The sequence below is a fragment of the Macaca fascicularis genome, chromosome 11, assembly GCF_037993035.2.
Source record: "Macaca fascicularis isolate 582-1 chromosome 11, T2T-MFA8v1.1".
In the NCBI taxonomy this organism is placed as follows: domain Eukaryota; kingdom Metazoa; phylum Chordata; class Mammalia; order Primates; family Cercopithecidae; genus Macaca; species Macaca fascicularis.
In genome coordinates, this window is record NC_088385.1 from 57,162,028 (window position 1) to 57,183,832 (window position 21,805).

A 21,805-nucleotide genomic window follows, 5' to 3' on the forward strand; every position below is an offset into this window, starting at 1 on the left:
TTGCAAGCTGCCCCTTTATTTACATGAGATGAGCATGAAGTGATCAATAGGAAACTTCTAGAGGGTATTTGGACCCAAGAAGATTCTGTATCGGGGCCCTTGAGCAGCTGCTTGGGCCACTCCTGCGCTGTGGAGTGTACTTCTTCTGTTGCTTCATTCTTTCTCTGATTTGCTAGGCGTTTTGCCCAATTCTTTGTTCAAAACGCCAAAAACCTGGACAACTTGTAGTCACAACCCTCTGGTGGTAACATGATTTCCCTTCATTACCAATCATAACCACCTTCTAATTCTTCTGGGGTTTTTGCTGGTTTTTAGTTTCCTTCATTACACTCATTTATTTCTTCCTTCTGAGGTGTCTTCCGGTTTACACCGGGGGAGGCAGACTGTGCCACTTTGCCATCATGTTAGGGGACCATAATTATGTCCCTTTCACGACTCAGCCTACCTCAGGGTTGTTGAAGCTTTGTGTTTCCAGTTGTCTAGAGCAGAAGATACTCTTTCTTCATAGTAGTAGTCCAGAAATGAAGATGTTCAACCTGAAGAACTACAGGCAGAATATAAAAGCAAAGGAAACACAAAGCAATATATACACACAAAAGAGAACAAAATAGACATTTTACTGAAAGATATTGAAATGTACTTTCAATATGCTTGTATTTAATTTTACAGTCCTTTGGGAATCTTCTTAACCCTGGAAATGAAACAAGAAAATTAACCTCATTATAAATTGCTTTAAACACATTTGTGGGAATATAGGTGAGTCATAGGGAAAATAAAAGTGCCTCCAGAACTCACAAAGTTAAACTAGTAAAATCTGTATGTAATCCTTTTGTTTGTTTGTTTGTTTTTGAGACAGGGTCTCCTACTGTCACACAGGCTGTAGTACAGTGGTGCCATCTCAGCTCACTGCAACCTCTGCTCCCCAGGCTCAAGCAATCCTCCCACCTCAGCCTCCCAAGTAGCTAAGACCACAGGTGCACACCACCGCACCTGGCTGTTTTTTTGTACTTTTGGTACAGACTGGGGTCTTGCCATGTTGCCCAGGCTGGTCTTGAACTCCTGAACTCAAGCATCTAAGTTCAGGAGTTCCTTGGCCTCCCAAAGTGCTGGGATTACAGGTGTGAGCCACTGTGACTGGCCTGTAATCCATATACATAAAGTTACCATAAAGGTGACAGAATGCCTCGAAGACCCAAAATCAGGAAGAAAAGGACTTGGCAATACCTTATTACTTATTAGACAGTATTCTTATACCTAAAGTTAGAACATGGCTTAAATATTGATAATTAATGATGGTTATTTCCAAGGATAGACCCGTCTGTATTTTTTAAATTTTCGGTGAACATGCATTACTTATGTAATTGGAAAAAACTGAATATTATTTTAATGGAATTTTCATAGGAAAATAATTATATAAATATACAAAGTACTGCAAAGATATTTGGTGTAGCATTGTTTGCAATGTAGGAAAATATCCAAATTTCTATCAGTAGGAGAACAATTCAATAAATTACGATATATCTATACAATGGGCCAGGTGTGCCTGTAATCCCAGCTACTTGGGAGACTAAAGCAGGAGGATCACTTGACCCCAGAAGTTCGAGGTTACACTGAGCTATGATTGTGCCACTGCACTGTAGCCTGAGTGACAGAGCAAGACCACATCTTTAAAAACAAACAAAAACTACAGATATACAATGAATATCATGCAACCAACAAAATGATGATGTAGCTCTATATTTATTAGCATAGAAAAATTTCAAAGATGTACTGTTTAATGAAACATATAGTAGGTTTTTTTAATTTTATTTTATTTTTTATTTTGAGACACAGTCTTTGTTGCCCAGGCTGGAGTGCAGTGGCGTGATCTCGGCTCACTGAAACCTCTGCCTCCCAGACTCAAGCCATTCTCATGCCTCAGCCTCCTGAGTAGCTGGGACTACAAGTGTGTGCTACCATGCCCAGCTAATTTTTTATATTTTTAGTAGATACAGGGTTTCACCAAGTTGGCCAGGCTGGTCTCGAACTCCTGGCTTCAAGTGATCCACCTGCCTCAGTCTCTCAAAGTTCAGGATTATAGGCATGAGCCACCACTCCTGGCCTCAAAGTAGGTTTTAAAACATATCCAGGCCGGGCACGGTGGCTCATGCCTGTAATCCCAGCCCTTTGGGAGGCCAAGGCAGGTGGATCACCTGAGGTCAAGAGTTCAAGACCAGCCTGGCCAACATGGTGAAACCTTGTCTCTACTAAAAATACAAACAAAATTAGCTGGGCGTGGTGGCATGCACCTGTAGTCCCAGCTACCTGGGGAGGCTGAGGAGAATCGCTTGAACCCAGGAGGCAGAGATTTCAGTGAGCTGAGATTGCACCACTGCACTCTAGCATGGATGACAGAGGGAGACTCTGTCTTGAAAATAAATAAATAAAAATAAAATAGTAAACTGGAAATAAGAGTCTGCAGAGATTTAGCATGAGTAAGAAGTGGTTAGGTCAGAAGGATATCTGACACTTGAAGCTAGTAATGGAATGTAAGGAAAGTGAAACTTAAAAATTTATGTATTTCATCCCAAGGCCCTATAATCATTAAATTAGCAATATTATCCCTCAAAATAACCTAAATTAATTAGTTTAATCACTATAAAAGGGAAAACGGGAGACCAGAAAAAATGTTGCTTTCTGATTATAACCTATGAGTCATGCTTATTCAACTTAATTGTTACATTTGGTTTAATAATTTTTTTTCCATAAACTTATGCTCATGATATATGACTTTATACTGTATACATCAAATAGTAATATTTTTCCTAATGTTTTGCTGTATTATAGAATTTTAAATGTCTTATTTTATGGTGTCTGCCACCTGGACAAATTTGTGAATTAATACTACTTATTTTTTTTGAGACAGAGTCTCACTTTATTGCCCAGGCTGGAGTGCAGTGGCACAATCTGGGCTCACTGCAACCTCCACCTCTTGGGTTCCAGCAATTATCCTGTCTCAGCCTCTGAGTAGCTGGGATTACAGACGTATACCACCATGCCCAGCTAATCTTGTATTTTAGTAGAGACAGGGTTTCACCATGTTGGCCAGGCTGGTCTGAAACTCCCGACCTCAGATGATCCACCCGCCTTGGCCTCCCAAAGTGCTGGATTTACAGGCATGAGCCACCGCACCTAGCCTAACACTACTTCTTACTTCAGGACTTAGATTTCACCAAAATAAATCAGACTGCTTCTGTGAAGTCTTTAAGATTAACAAAAGTTCAATTTTCTAAATTCCTGATTTTGAATATTAAATAATTATCTGTCCTGAAAGAGTTAACGCAGACTCCAAAGCCCTTATTTCCTCTGGAATAATTTCCAGTGGTGTAAGTGAGAATCTGGTTCAACAGATTTTGGAAATGCGGAGTCATCTCTTCAGTATATCCTAGGAAATAAACACCTAATTTACTCAATTTGGGTCTAGATATGATAATTGCACTTAAGGTCATGTCACTGAATCATAATATGGAGAAAAGCATTCTACAGTGGTCTTTCTGGTACTTCTATTAGCAAATCCCTAAGGATAGAATTAAAAATGGACCTATCTAGTGTTAGATTAGGTTCATGGTATTATAATTGGTTTTTTGTTTGTTTTATATTACTCAGTGATGACATCTACAGGCCTATGATGAGAAACACTAACACACTAATGCTGAATTTACCTGTACTATTTTATGACTGGTGTCAGTCTAACCTCATACCAAACATTACTTTTGGTTGATGTAGTACCAATTTCTCCTGTACGTGGTGCTACAGGAGAAAGTCAAGTTAGGGAACCAAAAGGTATATGATCAAAGGCCCAACTACCAGAGTGCTTCCAGTCCATAACTTACTGTGACTGGAGGGATGCAAGAGATTTTCGGAAGGTAGACTGCACCTCTAACTGAAGCAGCCTGGGAATATCTGGGTACCCACCCAGCTGGGCCCAGAGTGAATGCATAGATGTCTTCTCTGCTATTGGGTAGCTTGAAGTGGACAGATCAACATTCCAGATGGGCTGTGTCTGGTCCTCTTGTTGTCTACAGAATCAGAGAGCATAAGTTGGGAATGCCAAATTCTCCTGAGCTCCATAGCCCATCAAAATATATCTTATTCTCCCTTCTTCACTACCACCTCATCCCGTAATGCCCTCCCCTTGCACTGACCAGCATTAGCTATGCCCACTCTGACAGAGAGATGGATGAAAAAGCAGAATTTGCTGAGTTACCAAAGCTGCATTTTCATGACTTCACCTAGTAATCCATTTTACAACTACCATTTTAGCTTCATGGTGTAGAGAGACCACATAACTTTCCCCCTTCCTTCCCAAAGCTCCTGCCTCCTTAAAAAAAAAAATAGAAGAAAAAAAGAAGATAATGCTTCTAAGTTTCTTTATTAACTATTCTTAAAAGAATGAGTTTTTTAGTAAGAAAGACTCTACTTTATTTTTAGAGGAACTCAAAATCCAATGTTAAATATTTAAGTAGAAATATATGCCAACTTAGCTAAGGGAATTAATACTCCTTTTTTTTTTTTTTTTTTTTTTTTGAGACAGTTTCACTCTTGTTGCCCAGGCTGGAGTGCAATGGCACAATCTCGGCTCACCGCAACCTCGGCCACCCAGGTTCAAGTGATTCTCCTGCCTCAGCCTCCCAACTAGCTGGGATTACAGGCATGCGCCACCACGCCAGGCTAATTTTGTACTTTTTTTAGTAGAGCTGGGGTTTCTCCATGTTAGTCAGGCTGGTCTTGAACTCCCAACCTCAGATGATCCACCTGCCTCGGCCTCCCAAAGTGCTGGGATTACAGGCATGAGCCACCGTGCCCAGCCTAATACTCCTTTAGACTCTCCATTGCACCATTTGATAATTGTGAAGAAAGGGAAGTTCTTGGGCAGGGAAAAAAAATTAGGTCCCACATATCGTCCAAACAAAGTTTAATATCAGTCTCTCTAGCACATACCTAAATTTCTTGAATATGTCAGAGGTTCTGTCTTCTTCCACTAGTAATTTTAAGAATGGCTTTTGAACAAATGTGGTAGCGGCAGGTATCTGCTTTTCTTTGACGATTAAGGGGATAGGTTGACTAAGATTCAATTCATATATCTTTTTGAGCTATAAAAAAATAGATCAGAAAAAGGAAACCATGAAAAGAGACAGAATCTTTAGAAGAGTCTTCAGAGCTGGCCCTACACTAAACTGTGACTCCTCCTTTTCCATGGATTTGCAAATCCTTTCCCTACTCCACCCACCTCCAACATGCATCATTTCAAGAGGTGGCAGCTCTGCTACATAAAAACCTTGGTCCTACGTAAGCTCAAATCCTGGTCCTCTCATTTTCTTGCTGTGAGACTTTGGGATAGTTGCTTATCTACACTTCTTTCTCCTCATTTCTAAAACAGGGATAATAACACAGAGTTGTTGTGAGAATTGTAAAACACAGTGTATATGGAAGCACTTTATAAATTGTGAAGCAGTATGCAACTGTAATGATAGCCATCATTTACTAAATACTTACTGAATGTCAGACACTGAACTAAGCCATCTCCATATATTAGCTGATTTGGTATTTGTAATAACCTTATGCGGTATGTGTTATTATTACCCTTGTCTTACAGCAGGAGAATCTGAGGCTCAGAAAATGTAAGCAGCTTGCATAAAGTCACTTAGCTAGTATGTAGCTAGGCTGATTTGAACCCAGACAATCTGGTAGCGGAGCTAGCCATCTTGAGCACCACGCTGATTCAGTGCAAAGTATTCATTTATATTTAACCTCTTATCCCTTTTGCTTTTTTTGTCTCCTTTCTCCAAGCCTTGATACCCATACCTCATCCTCTGGATTCTTGCTTCCCTGGCCCCAGACCCTTATTCCTCCTCTGAAATGCCCTAGGCATTGTGATTCCTGTTAGACAACGCATATTGCTGCCAACCCATCTTGCTTTACTCTACGTACATTGGCCATATTTGCCAAATCAAAGAAAGGAGCATATTCATTTTTTTTTTTACAAAGAGCTGTAATATTTAAAATATAACTGTTCTGGGCCGGGCGCAGTGGCTCACGCCTGTAATCCCAGCACTTTGGGAGGCTGCCGTGGGCGGATCACTTGAGGTCAGGAGTCCAAGACCAGCCTGGCCAACATGGTGAAACCCCGTCACTACTAAAAATACAAAAATTAACCAGGCATGTTGGCGGGCACCTGTAATCCCAACCACTCAGGAGGGTGAGGCAGGAGAATCACTTGAACCCAGGAGGCGGAGGTTGCAGATCACACCACTGCACTCCAGCCTGGGTGACACAGTGAGAACTTGTCTCAAAAATAAGTAACTAAATAATAAAATAAAATAAAACAGTTCTGGAAAATTTATATGTTTGACTTGGATGATAATTTGGATTAGAATCTGATGAGAAGCCTCTCTGTACCTTCCAAAGTAGCAAGTAAACTAATCTTATAAACTAATCGACGCTGAGAGAGAAGGATATACAGATATAAAATGTTTCTAGAACCACAGCTTGTAATATTTATTATTAGAATTCAGGCCAGGCATGGTGGCTTACACCTATAATCCCAACACTTTGGGAGGTTGAGGCGGGTGGATCACCTGAGGTCAGGAATTCAAAACCAGCCTGGCCATCATGGTGAAACACCATCTCTACTAAAAATATAAAATGTAGCTGGGTGTGGTGGTGGGCACCTGTAATCCCATCTATTCAGGAGGCTGAATCAGGAGAATCGCTTGAACCCAGGAGGTGGAGGTTGCAGCAAGTCAAAATAGTGCCACTGCACTCCCTGGGAGACAGAGCAAGACTGTCTCAAAAAAAAAAAAAAAAAAATGCCATTTGAAAGATGGAGGCAGAGATTGGAATTATGTGGCTACAAACTGAGGAATGCTAAGGATTGCCCATAGCCACCACAATCTAGGAGAGAAGCATGCAACAGAATGCCCTCTCAGAGCTTCTAGAAGGAACCAACCCGGCAGACACCCTGATTTCACTAACTTCTGGCCTCTAGAACTGTGAGAGAGTAAATTTCTGTTGTTTTAAGCTGTGAAGTTTGTGGTGATTTGTTACAGCAGCCCAGGAAAGTAATATAACATAGTGTCTCCAAGTAAATGTCATTTACAGAGCTTACCACTTTCACGTTTTTACAACATGCTGGAGAGAGGGAGTGGAAAGCAAGTTACCTGGTTGAATACATGTATCATTTTCTTCAGGCACTGATTCCGTTTCTTCCCTAGAGACTTCTGCTTCTCAGTCCAGACCTGCATCACCTTTTTCCTGTAGTCATCAAGTCTGCTCAGCATCACGTGGAGGTTCCTGGCCTCATAGCCTTTCCCAGTATTTTGGATGGCTTTTAGTCGTTTCATTATGTTGTTCCTTGAAAAGATTAATAAGAATTAGAATGATAATAGTTTCAGACCCTACTTCAGCAAACTTGTCCTCAGTTTCTTTTTTTTGAAATGGAGTTTCGATCTTGTTGCCCAGGCTGGAGGTACCATGGCGCGATCTTGGCTCACTGCAACCTTCGCCTCCCGGATTCAAGAAATTATCCTGCCTCAGCCTCCCAAGTAGCTGGGACTACAGGCATGCACCACCGCGCCCGGCTAATTTTTGTATTTTTAGTAGAGATGGGGTTTCTCCATGTTGGTCAGGCTGGTCTCAAACTCCTGACCTCATGATCCACCTGCCTTGGCCTCCTAAAGTGCTGGGATTGCAGTCGTGAGCCGCTGAGCACGGTCTATTTTATTTTATTTTATTTTATCTTATCTTGTCTTTTTTATTTTATTTTATTTTTCTGATACAGAGTCTAACTCTGTTGCCCAGGCTGGAGTGCAGCGGCATGATCTTGACTCACTGCAACCTCTGCCTTACGGGTTCAAGTGATTCTCATGCCTCAGCCTCCCAAGTAGCTGGGAATACAGGTGTGCACCACCACGCCCAGCTAATTTTTGTATTTTTAGTAGAGATGGGGTTTTGCCATGTTGTCCAGGCTGGTCTTGAACTCCTGACCTCAAGCGATCCTCCTGCCACAGCCTCCCAAAATGTTGAGATTACAGGAGTGAGCCACTATGCCCGACCTGTCCTCAGTTTCTTTCAATTCTCTCATCATCCCCAGTAAGCAGAGAAGGATGGGAAGCTTGCTTAATAAGACTTTAATCCAGTTCCTATGAACGAACCTTCAAAAATCTATATGATATCAAAATTTTCATTAAGTCTTTACCAAGTTTCCAGTGTTAAAATAGTGTTGCTTACAATTATTTTAATATATTTTAAAAGTTATGCCAGGTGAAGTAGCTCATGCCTGTAATCCCAGCACTTTGGGAGGCTTAGGTGAGAGGATCGCTTGAGGCCAGGAGTCTGCAACCAGCCTGGACAATATAGTAAGACTCCATCTCTACAAAACAAAAATAGCTGGGCATGGTGGCACATACCTGTAGACACAGCCACTCAGGAGGCTGAGGCGAGAGGCTTGCTTGAACCTAGGGAGTTCGAGCCTGCAGTGAGTTATGATCACGCCACTACATTTGCCTTTTTGTTAAGGGCAAGACTCCAGCTCTTAAAAAAAAATAGTTAAATGTGGCTATTTGTAATAAAAATTACCTTAGGGAGCCGGGCGCGGTGGCTCAAGCCTGTAATCCCAGCACTTTGGGAGGCCGAGACGGGCGGATCACGAGGTCAGGAGATCGAGACCATCCTAGCTAACACGGTGAAACCCCGTCTCTACTAAAAAATACAAAAAACTCCCCGTCTCTACTAAAAAAACACAAAAAATTAGCTGGGCGCGGTGGCGGGCGCCTGTAGTCCCAGCTACTCGGGAGGCTGAGGCAGGAGAATGGCGTGAACCCGGGAGGCGGAGCTTGCAGTGAGCTGAGATCCGGCCACTGCACTCCAGCCTGGGCGGCAGAGCGAGACTCCGTCTCAAAAAAAAAAAAAAAAAAAAAAAAAAAAAAAAAAATTACCTTAAGGAATAAGATAGATCATTTTTTCATATGTCCAGATATGTGTAAGACACATAGAAAGTAAGGCCAGGCGAGGTGTCTCACGCCTGTAATCCCAGCAGTTTGGGAGGCCAAGGCGGGTGGATCACAAGGTCAGGAGTTCACGACCAGCCTGGCCAACATGGTGAAATCCCGTCTCTACTAAAAACACAAAAATTAGCCAGGCGCAGTGGCAGGCGACTGTAATCCCAGCTACTCGGGAGGCTGAGGCAGGAGAATCGCTTGAACCCGGGCAACAGAGGTTGCAGTGAGCGGAGATCGTGCCATTGCACTCCAGCCTGAGCAACAGAGTGAGATCCCGTCTCAAAAAAAAAAAAAAATGACAATAGAAAGTACTTAATACAATTAGGGAAAAGACAGTGTCCTTGCCTTCAAAAGCACTTATAATCCAGAATAGGAGACTAAGTTACTTGTAAAGAAAAGAAATAGAATAAATGCTAAATAGAAATATAATCAGGCTGCAGGAGCAAAAAGGAAAGCATCATTAATTCTAGTAAGAGTAATAAGGCCAGGCGCAGTGGCTCACGCCTGTAATCCCAGCACGTTGGGAGGCCGAGGTGGGCAGATCACAAGGTCAGGGGCTCGAGACCAGCCTGGCCAACATGGTGAAACCCTGTCTCTACTAAAACATACAAAAATTAGCCGGGTGTGATGGCGGGCATCTATAGTCCCAGCTACTCGGGAGGCTGAGTCAGGAGAATCACTTGAACCTGGGAGATGGAGGTTGCAGTGAACAGAGATTGCATCATTGCACTCCAACCTGGGTGACAGAGTGAGACTAAAAAAAAAAAAGAGTAATAAAGAAAGCTTTATAGGAAGATGTCAAGCAGAATTTTGAGGGACAGTCATAAAAAGATTCTCCCTTTCTCTCTCTCTCCCCACTGCCCTCCTATAATGTATTCCACCACATTTTGGTGGTCCTAAACAGAGTTTGGCCATCCTCATTCTACAGGAGAGGCAAAGAAATCTCAGCAAAGTTAAATATTTTTTCTAATGTCCCATAAATGATAAACGGTAGATTTGGGAAGCAAGCCCAGATCTTCTTTCTTCCATAATGCCAATATTTCTCAAGGTGCGGACTCTGATCACCTAGACTGAATCATAAGGGGGAGACGGGTGGGGGGCTTGTTGAAAATGCAGGTTCCAAGGTACTTCTCCATACCTTTTGAATCAAAATCTTAGTGGTAGGCTTCAGGAATCTGCATTTTAAAATCTCAGGTAACTCTTACTTTACTAAAGTTTGAAAACCATTGTGCTTACGAACAGAACAGAGAAGAAGGGGATGAGGAAGTCCAAGTGGAGAAATCCCATAAATAAAGGTAAGAAAACCAAAGTTATATTTTGAGAGTGATGAGTAGTCTGGGGTTTTTGACCACAGATATGTGAAAGGATATAGTAGGGGATGAGACTGGAATGGTTGGATTATGAATGGTTTTAAAAGGTATGTTAAGGAGTTTGGATCTTCTCTTTTTTTTTTTTTTTTTTGGTAGATGATGGGGACTCATCAAAGATATTTTTCTGAATATATGTATTTTATATATATGCATATATATATATATATATATATATATATATATATATATATATAGCCTCGGGTGAATCAGTAAGATTTACCTGAGATTTTATTTATCCATCCATCTCTCTCTATATTGAGAGAGAAGAGAGAAAGAATAATTCTTAGCTCTTAGATTTCTTTTATGGGTTATAATGAATGCTTTAGAACCTACTATATATGGATCATTTAATACTTAAATTATTATCTTTGCATTTAATATTTAAATGTATTAGATTTTTTAATTTTCCAATAAGCCTCTTCACACCAAATATTTCCTGACATTTTTCTGTCTAATTACACAGGCTTTTGAGATTTCCTTATCATTTTTTCTTACTGAAATCATATTTCACTGCTTGGAAAAGTTTAGTTTAACTTCAAACTTAGGGACTTTATTGTTGGATGTAGTTTTAGAGATAATTATTATTATTATTTTTTTTTCCAACAGGGTCTCTCTTTGTCACCCAGGTTGCAGTGGCACGATCTTGGCTCACTGCAGCCTTGACTTCGTGAGCTCAAGTCATCCTCCTGCCTCAGCCCCCTAAGTAGCTGGGACTAGAGGCACATCATCAGGCCTGCCAATTTTTTTTTTTTTTTTTTTTTTTTTTTGATAGAGATGGAGTTTCACCATGTTGCCCAGGCTGGTCTTTAACTCCTGGGACCAAGTGATCCGCCCACCTTGGTTCCCAAAGTTCTGGGATCATAGGCATGAGCCTGGTGAGATAATTCTTTTTTAATAATCTGAAGACTGGGCGCGGTAGCTCACGCCTGTCATCCTAGCACTTTGGGAGGCTGAGGCGGGTGGATAACAAGGTCAAGAGATCAAGACCATCCTGGCCAACATGATGAAACCCCGTTTCTACTAAAAATACAAAATTTAGCTGGGCATGGTGGCGAGTGCCTGTAGTCCCAGCTACTCGGGAGGCTGAGGCAGGAGAATTCCTTGACCTTGGGAGGCGGAGGTTGCAGTGAGCCGAGATGGTGCCACTGCACTCCAGCCTGGCAACAGAGCAAAACTCCGTCTTAAAAAAAAAAAAAAAAATCTGAATATTCAATCCAGTAGTAACCATGGGGGTATCTTACTATTTAAAAGCCTATGTCTAGAATCATGGCTATTCATCCTCCTTACATTTTGTTTCCACTCTCTTAGCCCATCCCACTTATGTTGATAAAACATTGCCCTGTCCTAAGGAACACTGATTTTTAGATGGAGATTCTTTACATTTACTGAGCATCTACTATGGTAATACTACAACTGTACTACGTATGTTATTTTATTTAACCCTTTCAACCTTTTATTTGTTTTAATTTATTTTATTTTATTTTGAGACAGAGTTTCTCTCTTGTTGCCCAGGCTGGAGTACAATGGTGCAATCCCAACTCACTGTAACCTCTGCCTCCCAGCTTCAAGCAATTCTCCTGCCTCAGCCTCTTGAGTAGCTGACATTACAGGCTGCACCACCACGCCCAGCTAATTTTTGTATTTTTAGCAGAGACGGGGTTTCACCATGTTGGCTAGGCTGGTCTTGAACTCCTGACCTCAGGTGATCCACCCACCTCAGCCTCCCAAAGTGCTTAGATTACAGGTGTGAGCTACCATGCCTGGCCTCAACCATTATTTGAAGTAAATATTATTATATCCATTTTACATGCAGCACATTTAAGTCTCAGAGAAGTTCTGGAAATTTGAACTAAGATCTGTCTGACTTCAAAGCCTATGTTTAAGAGAAAGCATGATTAGGATTTGAATATGAAAACCATGACAGTTATTACTTTAAGACAATGTAGTACAATAGGTAGTACAGTATACTATCGACTTTGAAAATAGATTTTTAAAAATTCACTTCTACCACTTACTAGCTGTGTGATTTGGGCAAATAGGATGAACTTTCTGAACCTGATTCCCATTCTTCCAGTTAAATGCAATAATATATCTGAAGTTCCTGTTTGTTGTAGATGCATTATAAGCCCCTGTATGCACATAACTAAATTTACATAATTTATTTTCATTTAGTTTCTCCTTGTCCATATAATGTTTCCTCAAACAATTCCAGATTAGATTAGCATGATTCTCCTACAAAATGTATGTTTCCTTTAGTCTATCTGTTTTTACTGTTTCAAGACTGTAGTAATTTTTTTTTTTTTGAGACAGGGTCTCACTGTGTTGCCCAGGCTGGAGTGTAGTGGTGCATCCATGGCTCACTGCAACCTCAACCTCTCAGGCTCATGTGATCCTCCCACTTCAGCCTACCAAGTAGCTGGGACCACAGGCATACATACCACCACGCCTGGCTAATGTTTATAATTTTTGTAGAGACAACGTCTCACTATGTTGCCCAGGCTAGCCTCAAACTCCAAGGCTCAAGCAGTTCCTCCACCTTGGCCTCCCAAAGTGCTGGGATTACAGGCGTACGCCACCAGACTGGGCTGATTTTACTTTTTATTTAGACTCCACCAGCTTGCCTGGCATGGATGCCTTTGTTTAGTAGGAGTTACACTGTTGATATATCACCTTAGCATAGAATCCTTTTAAAACAACTGTGAATATTTTCCTAGTAATTCTACTCTCACCCTTATATTCTTTCAAAACGTTTAGGTGGATGCCAACTAGTCCTAATTTATGCCTCTGTATGAGCTTTCCTCTTCTTAAATCTGTCTTCCACATTACTGGTGTTTTACTTCCCTTGCTAATAATTCTTTAGTTATCCTCTATTAAGTACAGAATGAAATACAAGTTCCTTAGCATGTGATTTAGGATTCTTTTTTATCTTGCCTCTCTTTTATCTTTCCAGTCTCATCTCTTATTACATCTTGCTTATTCTTTGTGTTCCAAGTACCAGTAACAAAGTACTTTACACACACACACACACACACACACACACACACACACACACACAGAGCTTCTTCCTGCTGCCTTTCTTTACTCTGCTACACTCTCTGACTTTTCTGTTTTACTGACTGTTTCTTTTTTTGAGACAGAGTCTTACTCTGTCACCAGGCTGGAGTGCAGTGGCGCGATCTCAGTTCACTGCAACCACCGCCTCCTGGGTTCAAGTCTCCTGCCTCAGCCTCCCAAGTAGCTAGGGTTACAGGCACCCGCCACCATGCCTGGCTAATTTTTTTATTTTTAGTAGAGACAGAGTTTCACCATGTTGGCCAGGCTGGTCTCAAATGGATTACCTCAGGTGATCCGCCTGTCTTGGCCTCCCAAAATGCTGGGATTACAGGCGTGAGCCACTGCGCCCAGCTCATCTTTTCTAATTTTACATCTTCCCTGTCATCTCTTCTTAGATATATTTCACTGATCATGTGGGAATACAATTCTAAAACCATATTTTAGCACTTAACTGTAGAATTCTTCACTTACAGAGGTTCTACAGAAATCTTTATTCAAAAACAGTTTATATTACTGTAGTATTTTTCTCTCACATGTAATATTAGAATCTTCTTGACGTAGCCATCCTTGTCATAAAATTTTTAATCTGTCAGTATTGTATTTGTTGTTGCATCTGTCTGTGATTTTTTTATTATAACATTAAATATTAGAGAAAGGTTTCTGAAAAAATGAATTAATCCTCAATGGGATTAAGGTTATGATTGTATAAAGTCATATTTTTAAATGATTTTACTGAGACAGGTCAGATTATGCCACTTAGGTTCTCAAAGTCTTCAATAAATCTAAACGAATCATAAAAATTGAGAAAGCGACGTGGCACAGTGGCTCACACCTATAATCCCAGCACTTTGGGAGGCCGAGGTGGGCAGATCATGAGGTCAGGAGTTCGAGACCAGGCTGGCCAACATGGTGAAATCCTGTCTCCACTAAAAATACAAAAATTAGCCGGGCATAGTGATGTGCATCTATAATCCCAGCTACTCAGGAGGCTGATGCAGAAGAATTCCCTGAACCCAGGAGGTGGAGGTTGCAGTGAGCTGAGATTGTGCCACTGCACTCTAACCTGGGCGACAGAGCAAGACTTCGTCTTGAAAAAGAAAAAAAAAAATTGAGAGAAAGCTGTCAAAAAATTCCCTTCAAAAAGTACTAAGCCAGTATAATATCATAGGGGAAACCTGCCAAACCTTATTAAGAACAGCTAATTTTACTATTAAATTGTTTCAGAGCACAAAAGATAAACTTCCACATTTTTTAATGATGCAAGCTTAAAATTATACCAAAACTTGACAAAGATAATACCATAAGAAGTAAACTGCCTGCCAAACTTAACTAATGAATACGAATGAGAAAAATCCTTAATAAAATATATTGATTCTACAATATATTCAAAGAAGGAAAAAAAAAAATAGCCAGGCATTGTGGCGGTGTGCCTGTAATCCCAGCTACTCTGGAGGCTGAAACAGGCTGATGCAAAAGAATTGCTTGAACCTGGGAGACAGAGGTTGCAGTAAGCTGAGATCATGCCACTGCACTCCAGCTTGGGCAACAGAGCGAGACTCTGTTTTAAAAAAAACAAAAACAAAAACAAAACAAAGAAGGTTACAGGTAGAACAAATAGGATTTATATCAGGAATACAATGATGGTTTAATATAATTATATTAATAGAACTAAGGAAAAAAATCTCCTTTTTTTTTTTTTTTTTTTTTTTTTGGAGACAGAATCTCGCTGTGTTGTCCAGGCTGGAGTGCAGTGGCATGATCTCGGCTCATTGCAACCTCTGCCTCCTGGGTTCAAGCAATTCTCCAGCCTCAGCTCTACTATAGGTGCATGATACCACATCCGGCTAATTTTTTGTTTTGTTTTGTTTTGTTTTGTATTTTTAGTAGAGATGGGTTAGCCAGGACGGTCTCGATCTCCTGAGATCGTGATCCGCCTGCCTCAGCCTCCTAAAGTACTGGGATTACAGGCATGAGCCACTGCTTCCGGCCTTTTTTTTCTTTTCTTTTCTTTTCTTTTTTTTTTTTTTTTTTGAGACAAGGTCTCGCTCTGTCACCCAGAGTGGAGTGCAGTGGCGCGACATGATCGTAACTCACCACAACCTTGAACTCCTGGGCTCAAGCAGCCCTCCTGTCTCAGTCGCCCAAGTAGCTGGGACTACAGGTGCACACCACCAAGACTAGATAATTTTTTTTTTTAATGATGGAGTCAGGCTGGGTACAGTGGCTGACGACTGTAATCCCAGCACTTTGGGATGCCAAGGTGGCAGAATCATTTGAGCCTAGGAATTCAAGACCAGCCTGGGCAACAGGAGACCCTATCTTAAAAAATTTAAAAATTAGCCAGGTGTAGTGGTGTGTGCCTATCATCCCAGCTACTGGGGAGGTTGAAGTGGGAGGATAGCTTAAACCTGGGAAGCTGAGACTGCAGTGAACTGTGATCATGCCACTGCACTCCAGCATGGGCAACATAGCGAGACCCTATCTCAGGAGAAAAAAGACGGGGCCCCCATATGTTGCTTAGGCTGGTCTTGAAACTCCTGGCCTCAAGCAGTCCTCTCGCCTCAGCTTCCCAAAGTGCTATGATTACAAGCATAAGCCACCTTCCCAGCCCATATTTTCTTTAATACATGTGAAAATAAAGTGTTCAAATCACATTATTTAACAAAATTGAACATTCAGGGTTTTTTTTGTTTGTTTGTTGTTGTTGTTGTTGTTGTTTTGAGACAGAGTCTCGCTCTGTTGCCCAGGCTGGAGTGCAGTGGTGCAGTAGTGCGATCTTGGCTCATTGCAACCTCTGTTTCCCAGGCTCAAGCAATTCTCATGCCTCAGCCTCCTGAGTAGCTGGGACTAGAGCAAACCCAGCTAATCCATGGGTTTTTGTGTTCTCTTTTTTTTTTTTTTGAGATGGAGTCTCACTCCATCACCCAGGCTGGAGTGCAGTGGTATAATCTCGGCTCACTACAACCTCCACCTCCCGGGTTCAAGCCATTCTCCTGCCTCAGCCTCCAGAGTAGCTGGGACTACAGGTGCCTACCATCACACCCAGCTAATTTTTTGTATTTTTAGTAGAGACAGGGTTTCACCATATTAGCCAGGATAGTCTTGTTCTCCTGACCTTGTGATCTGCCTGCCTTGGCCTCCCAAAGTGCTGGGATTACAGGTGTGAGCCACCATACCCGGCCTTTTTTTTTTTTTTTTTTTTCCCTGTAGAGATGGGGTTTCACCATGTTAGCCAGGCTGGTCTCGAACTCCTAGATTCAAGTGATTCACCCACCTTGGCCTCCCAAAGTGCTGGGATTACAGGATAAGCTACCACACCCAGCCAATCTTTTTTTTTGTTTTTGTTTTTATCACATTGAATTTGGTTTAATTCAATTTTTCTTTTTTATTTTAGTAAGTTCAACTTTTATTTTAGATTCGAAGGGTACATATGCAGGTTTGTTACATGGTTATATTGCGTGATGCTGAGGTTTGGGGTACAAATGATCCCATCACGCAGGTTATGAGCATAGTACCCAATAGCTAGTTTTTCAACCCTTGTCCCAATTCCTCTCTCCCCTACTAGTGGTCCCCAGTGTCTGTTGTTCCCATCTTTACGTGCCTGTGCACCCAACATTTAGCTCCCATTTATAAGCAAGAATGTCGGTATTTGGTTTTCTGTTCTTCTATTAATTTGTTTAGGATAATGGCCTCAAACCGCATCCATTTGCTGCAAAGGATATGATTTTGTTCTTGTTTATGGCAGCATAGTATTCCATATGTTGTATATATGCCACATTTTCTTTATCCAGTCCACCACTGATGTGTACCTAGGTTGATTCCATGTCTTTGTGAATAATGCTGCAATGAATAGACAAGTGCATGTGTCTTTTTGGTAAAATAATTTATTTTCCTTTGAATATATACCCAGAAATGGGATTGCTGGGTCAAGTGGTAGTTCTATTTTAAGTTCTTTGAGAAATCTCAGCTGGGCATATTGTCTCATGCCTATAATCCCAACATTTTGGGAGCCTGGGGCAGGAGGATAACTTGAACCCAGGAGTTCAAGACTAGCCTGGGAAACATAGTAAGACCCCATCCCTACAAAAAATTAAAAATTAAAAAATTAGCCAGGCATGATGGCATAGCCCTGTAGTCCCAGCTACTCAGAAGCTGATATGGGAAAACTGCATGAACCCAGCAGATATAGACTGCAGTGAGCCATCATTGCGCTGGGCGAGAGAGTAAGACCATGTCAAAAAACAAAACAAGGGCAGGCGTGGTGGTTCACACCTGTAATCCCAGCACTGTGTGAGGCCAAGGCGGGCCGATCACCTGAGGTCAGGAGTTCGAGACCAGCCTGACAAATAAGGTGAAACTCTGTCTCTACTAAAAATACAAAAATTAGCCAGGCGTGGACAACAAGAGCAAAACTTTGTCTAAAAAACAAAACAGCCGGGCGCGGTGGCTCAAGCCTGTAATCCCAGCACTTTGGGAGGCCGAGACGGGCGGATCACGAGGTCAGGAGATCGAGACCATCCTGGCTAATATGGTGAAACCCCGTCTCTACTAAAAATACAAAAAACTAGCCGGGCGAGGTGGTGGGCGCCTGTAGTCCCAGCTACTCAGGAGGCTGAGGCAGGAGAATGGCGTAAACCCGGGAGGCGGAGCTTGCAGTGAGCTGAGATCCGGCCACTGGACTCCAGCCTGGGCGACAAAGCGAGACTCCGTCTCAAAAAAAAAAAAAAAAAAAAAAAAAAAAAGCAAAACGAAACACCACCACCACCACAAAAACAAGAAATCTTCAAACTACTTTCCACAGTGGCTGAGCTAATTTACATTCCCATTAACAGCGGATAAGCATTCCTTTGCTCTGCAGCCTCGCTAACAAATGTTAGCCAGACTGAGGCAGGAGAATGGCTTGAACTCGGGAGGCAGAGGTTGCAGTGAGGTGAGATCATGCCACTGCACTCCAACCTGGGCAACAGAGCAAAAACTCTGTCTCTAATAAATAAATAAAAAGAAAAAAGAAACAGAATGGCATTTCCTAGGTTTTCTTCTAGGATTTGTATAGTTTGAGGTCTTACATTTAAATCTTTAATCCATCTTGAGTTAATTTTTGTATATGGTGAAAGGTAGGGATGCAATTTCATTCTTCAGCATATGGCCAGCCAGCTGTCCCAGCATCATTTATTGGACAGAGAGTCCTTTCCTCATTGCTTATTTTTGTTGACTTTGTCCATGATTAGATGGTTGTGGGTATGGGGCTTTATTTCTGGGTTCTCTATTCTGTTCCATTGGTCTATGTGTCTGTTTTTGTACCAGTACAATGTTGTTTTGGTTACTGTAGCCTTATAGTATAGTTTGAAGTTGGATAATGTGATATGCCTCCAGCTTTGTTGTTTTTGCTTAGGATGGCTTTGGCTATTTGGGCTGTTTTCTGGTTCCATATGAATTTTAGAATAGTTTTTTCTTATGTAGTGAAAAATGACATTGATAGTTTAATAGGAATATCACTGAATCTGTAGATTGCTTTGAACAGTATTATATCGTGCCATGGCACTCCAGCCTGGGGGACAAGAGCGAGATTTTGTCTCAAAAAAAAGAAAAAATACAAAAGCCAGGTGTGGTGGCGTGTGCCTATAGTCCCAGCTACTCAGGAGGCTGAGGTAGGATTGCTTGAGTCTGGCAGGCAGCGGTTGCAGTGAGCCAAGATTGCACCACTGCACTCCAGCTGGGTGACAAAGCCAGACCCTGCCAAAAAAAAAAAAAGAAAGAAAAAGAAAGAAGAAAGAAAGAAAGAAAGAAAGAAAGAAAGAAAGAAAGAAAGAAAGAAAGAAAAAGAAAGAAAGAAAGAAAGAAAGAAAGAAAGGACAATGAAAATATGTTTGTAATGCTTTAATACAGTAAGATGGCTGCATACAAAATTGAGTCTCCATTTACAATAGCAACAATAACAAAAATAAACACTTAGAATATGCAAGAACTACATGAAAACTTTAAGATGCTCTTTTTTTTGTTTGTTTTTTTGAGACTGAGTCTCGCGCTGTCGTACAGAACGGAGTGTAGTGGTGGCGCCATCTCAATTCACTGCAACCTCTGCCTCCCGGGTTCAAGCAATTCTCCTGCCTCAGCCATCCACGTATCTGGGATTACAGGCATATGCCACCATGCCCAGCTAATTGTTGTATTTTTATTAGAGACGGGGTTTCACCATGTTGGCCAGGTTGGTCTTGAACTCCTGACCTTGGGTGATCTGCCCACCTCAGCCTCCTAAAATGCTGTAAGATTACAGGTGTGAGCCACCATGCCCAGCCCTGTATCTGTTTTATACATCTATTTAAACATACAAAAATCAAAATTTTGTGCATATGTGGTCACACATGCACACACACACACACACACACACACACACACACAAACCTGAACAACAACAACAAAAAGATGTATAATTGGCCTGGGTGACAGAGTGAGACTCTGTCTCAAAAAAAAAAAAAAAAAGAGAGAGAGAGATACCATATTCTTGGATAGGAAGACTATATTAGTGAAGATAAGCTAGGTTTTGCTGTTTTTTAATAAAAATCCCAAGCCTCAGTGGCTTAAAACAACAAAAAATTTGCCGGGCGCGGTGGCTCACGCTTGTAATCCCAGCACTTTGGGAGGCCGAGGCAGGTGGATCACCTGAGGTCGGGAGTTCAAGACCAGCCTGACCAACATGGAGAAACCCCGTCTCTACTAAAAATACAAAATTAGCCGGGGTGGTGGCACATGCCTGTAATCCCAGCTACTCGGGAGGCTGAGGCAGGAGAATCGCTTGAACCCGGGAGGCGGAGTTTGCGGTGAGCCGAGATCGCGCCATTGCACTCCAGCCTGGGCAAAAAGAGCAAAACTCTGTCTCAAACAACAACAACAACAACAACAACAACAACAACAACAAATTCACTTGTTGCTCATACTACGAATTCATCATGGCTTGGCAGGGAGTGAACTTCCCTGTATTCTTTCAGGGACATGTTTAAAGGAACAACAATCACCTTGAACATTGTGGGTTATTATGCCAGAGGAAAAAGAAACTCTGTAGGTCATCAAACCAACAATGACAAGCTCAGCACAGAAATAACATATCAATTCTGCTCACATCTCATTGACAAGTGCTGGCAAACAGCGCTAATAATGACCTCAAAGACTGCATCATAAAAAATAAAACGAAAATAACAGAGAATGGAAGTGATCAATAGGCAGATCAATAGAAAATAATAGCTGGGCGGCCAGGTGCGGTGGCTCGTGCCTGTAATCCCAGCACTTTGGGAGGCCGAGGTGGGCAGATCACGAGGCCAGGAGATCGAGACCATCCTGGCTAACACGGTGAAACTCCGTCTCTACAAAAAATACAAAAAATTAGCTGGGCGTGGTGGCGGGCTCCTGTAGTCCCAGATACTCAGGAGGCTGAGGCAGGAGAATGGCATGAACCCAGGAGGTGGAGCTTGCAGTGAGCCAAGATCGTGCCACTGCACTCCAGCCTGGGCGACAGAGCAAGACTCCGTCTCAAAAAAAAAAAAAAAGAAAAGAAAAAGAAAGAAAATAATAGCTGGGCGTGGTGGCTCACACCTATAATCCCAGCACTTTGGGAGGCTGAGGTGGGCGGATCACCTGAGGTCAGGATTCGAGACCATCCTGGCCAACATGGTGAAACCCCGTCTCTACTAAAAATACAAAAAGTAGCTGGGCATGGTGGCACATGCCTCCAGCTACTCTGGAGGCTGAGGGCAGGATGATCGCCTGAACCCAGAGGGCGGAGTTTGCAGTGAGCCAAGATCATGCCACTGCACTCCAGCCTGGGCAAAACAGGGAGACTCCATCTCAAAAAAAAAAAAAAATTCCCCGAAATAATAGGTTGGTAATTTGTTAAGAATGTCGGGAAAATTGTTACTTGCCCTAATCCATTTCTGATACTTGCAACTTTCAAAAATCAGGACCAGGCCGGGCGCGGTGGCTGAAGCCTGTAATCCCAGCACTTTGGGAGGCTGAGATGGGCAGATCATGAGGTCAGGAGATCGAGACCATCCTGGCTAACACAGTGAAACCCTGTCTCTACTAAAAAAAAAAAAATACAAAAAACTAGCCGGGCGAGGTGGCGGGCACCTGTAGTCCCAGCTACTCGGGAGGCTGAGGCAGGACAATGGCATAAACCCAGGAGGCAGAGCTTGCAGTGAGCTGAGATCGCACCACTGCACTCTAGCCTGGGCAACAGAGCAAGACTCCGTCTCAAAAAAAAAAAAAAAAATCAGGACCAGGACCTGCTGCTTGCTGCCTTCAGGTCACCCCAACAGCAAATTTGCCATGGCAACAACCTCCTACATAATC

The 21,805-nt window shown here is 42.0% G+C and overlaps 1 protein-coding gene across 1 annotated transcript in view; it reads right to left on the reverse strand.

The window, feature by feature from the left end:
- Nucleotides 1-663: 663 nt before the first annotated feature.
- Nucleotides 664-21,805, reverse strand: part of FAM186A (family with sequence similarity 186 member A) — a 77,984-nt gene continuing 56,842 nt past the window's right edge. Inside the window, exons 9-12 of the mRNA XM_065525217.1 lie at nucleotides 7,200-7,392; nucleotides 4,981-5,132; nucleotides 3,873-4,058; nucleotides 664-691 (exon numbers count right to left, since the gene is read on the reverse strand). Coding sequence (XP_065381289.1) covers nucleotides 664-691; nucleotides 3,873-4,058; nucleotides 4,981-5,132; nucleotides 7,200-7,392 — 559 coding nt within the window. The remainder of the gene's footprint in view (nucleotides 692-3,872; nucleotides 4,059-4,980; nucleotides 5,133-7,199; nucleotides 7,393-21,805) is intronic.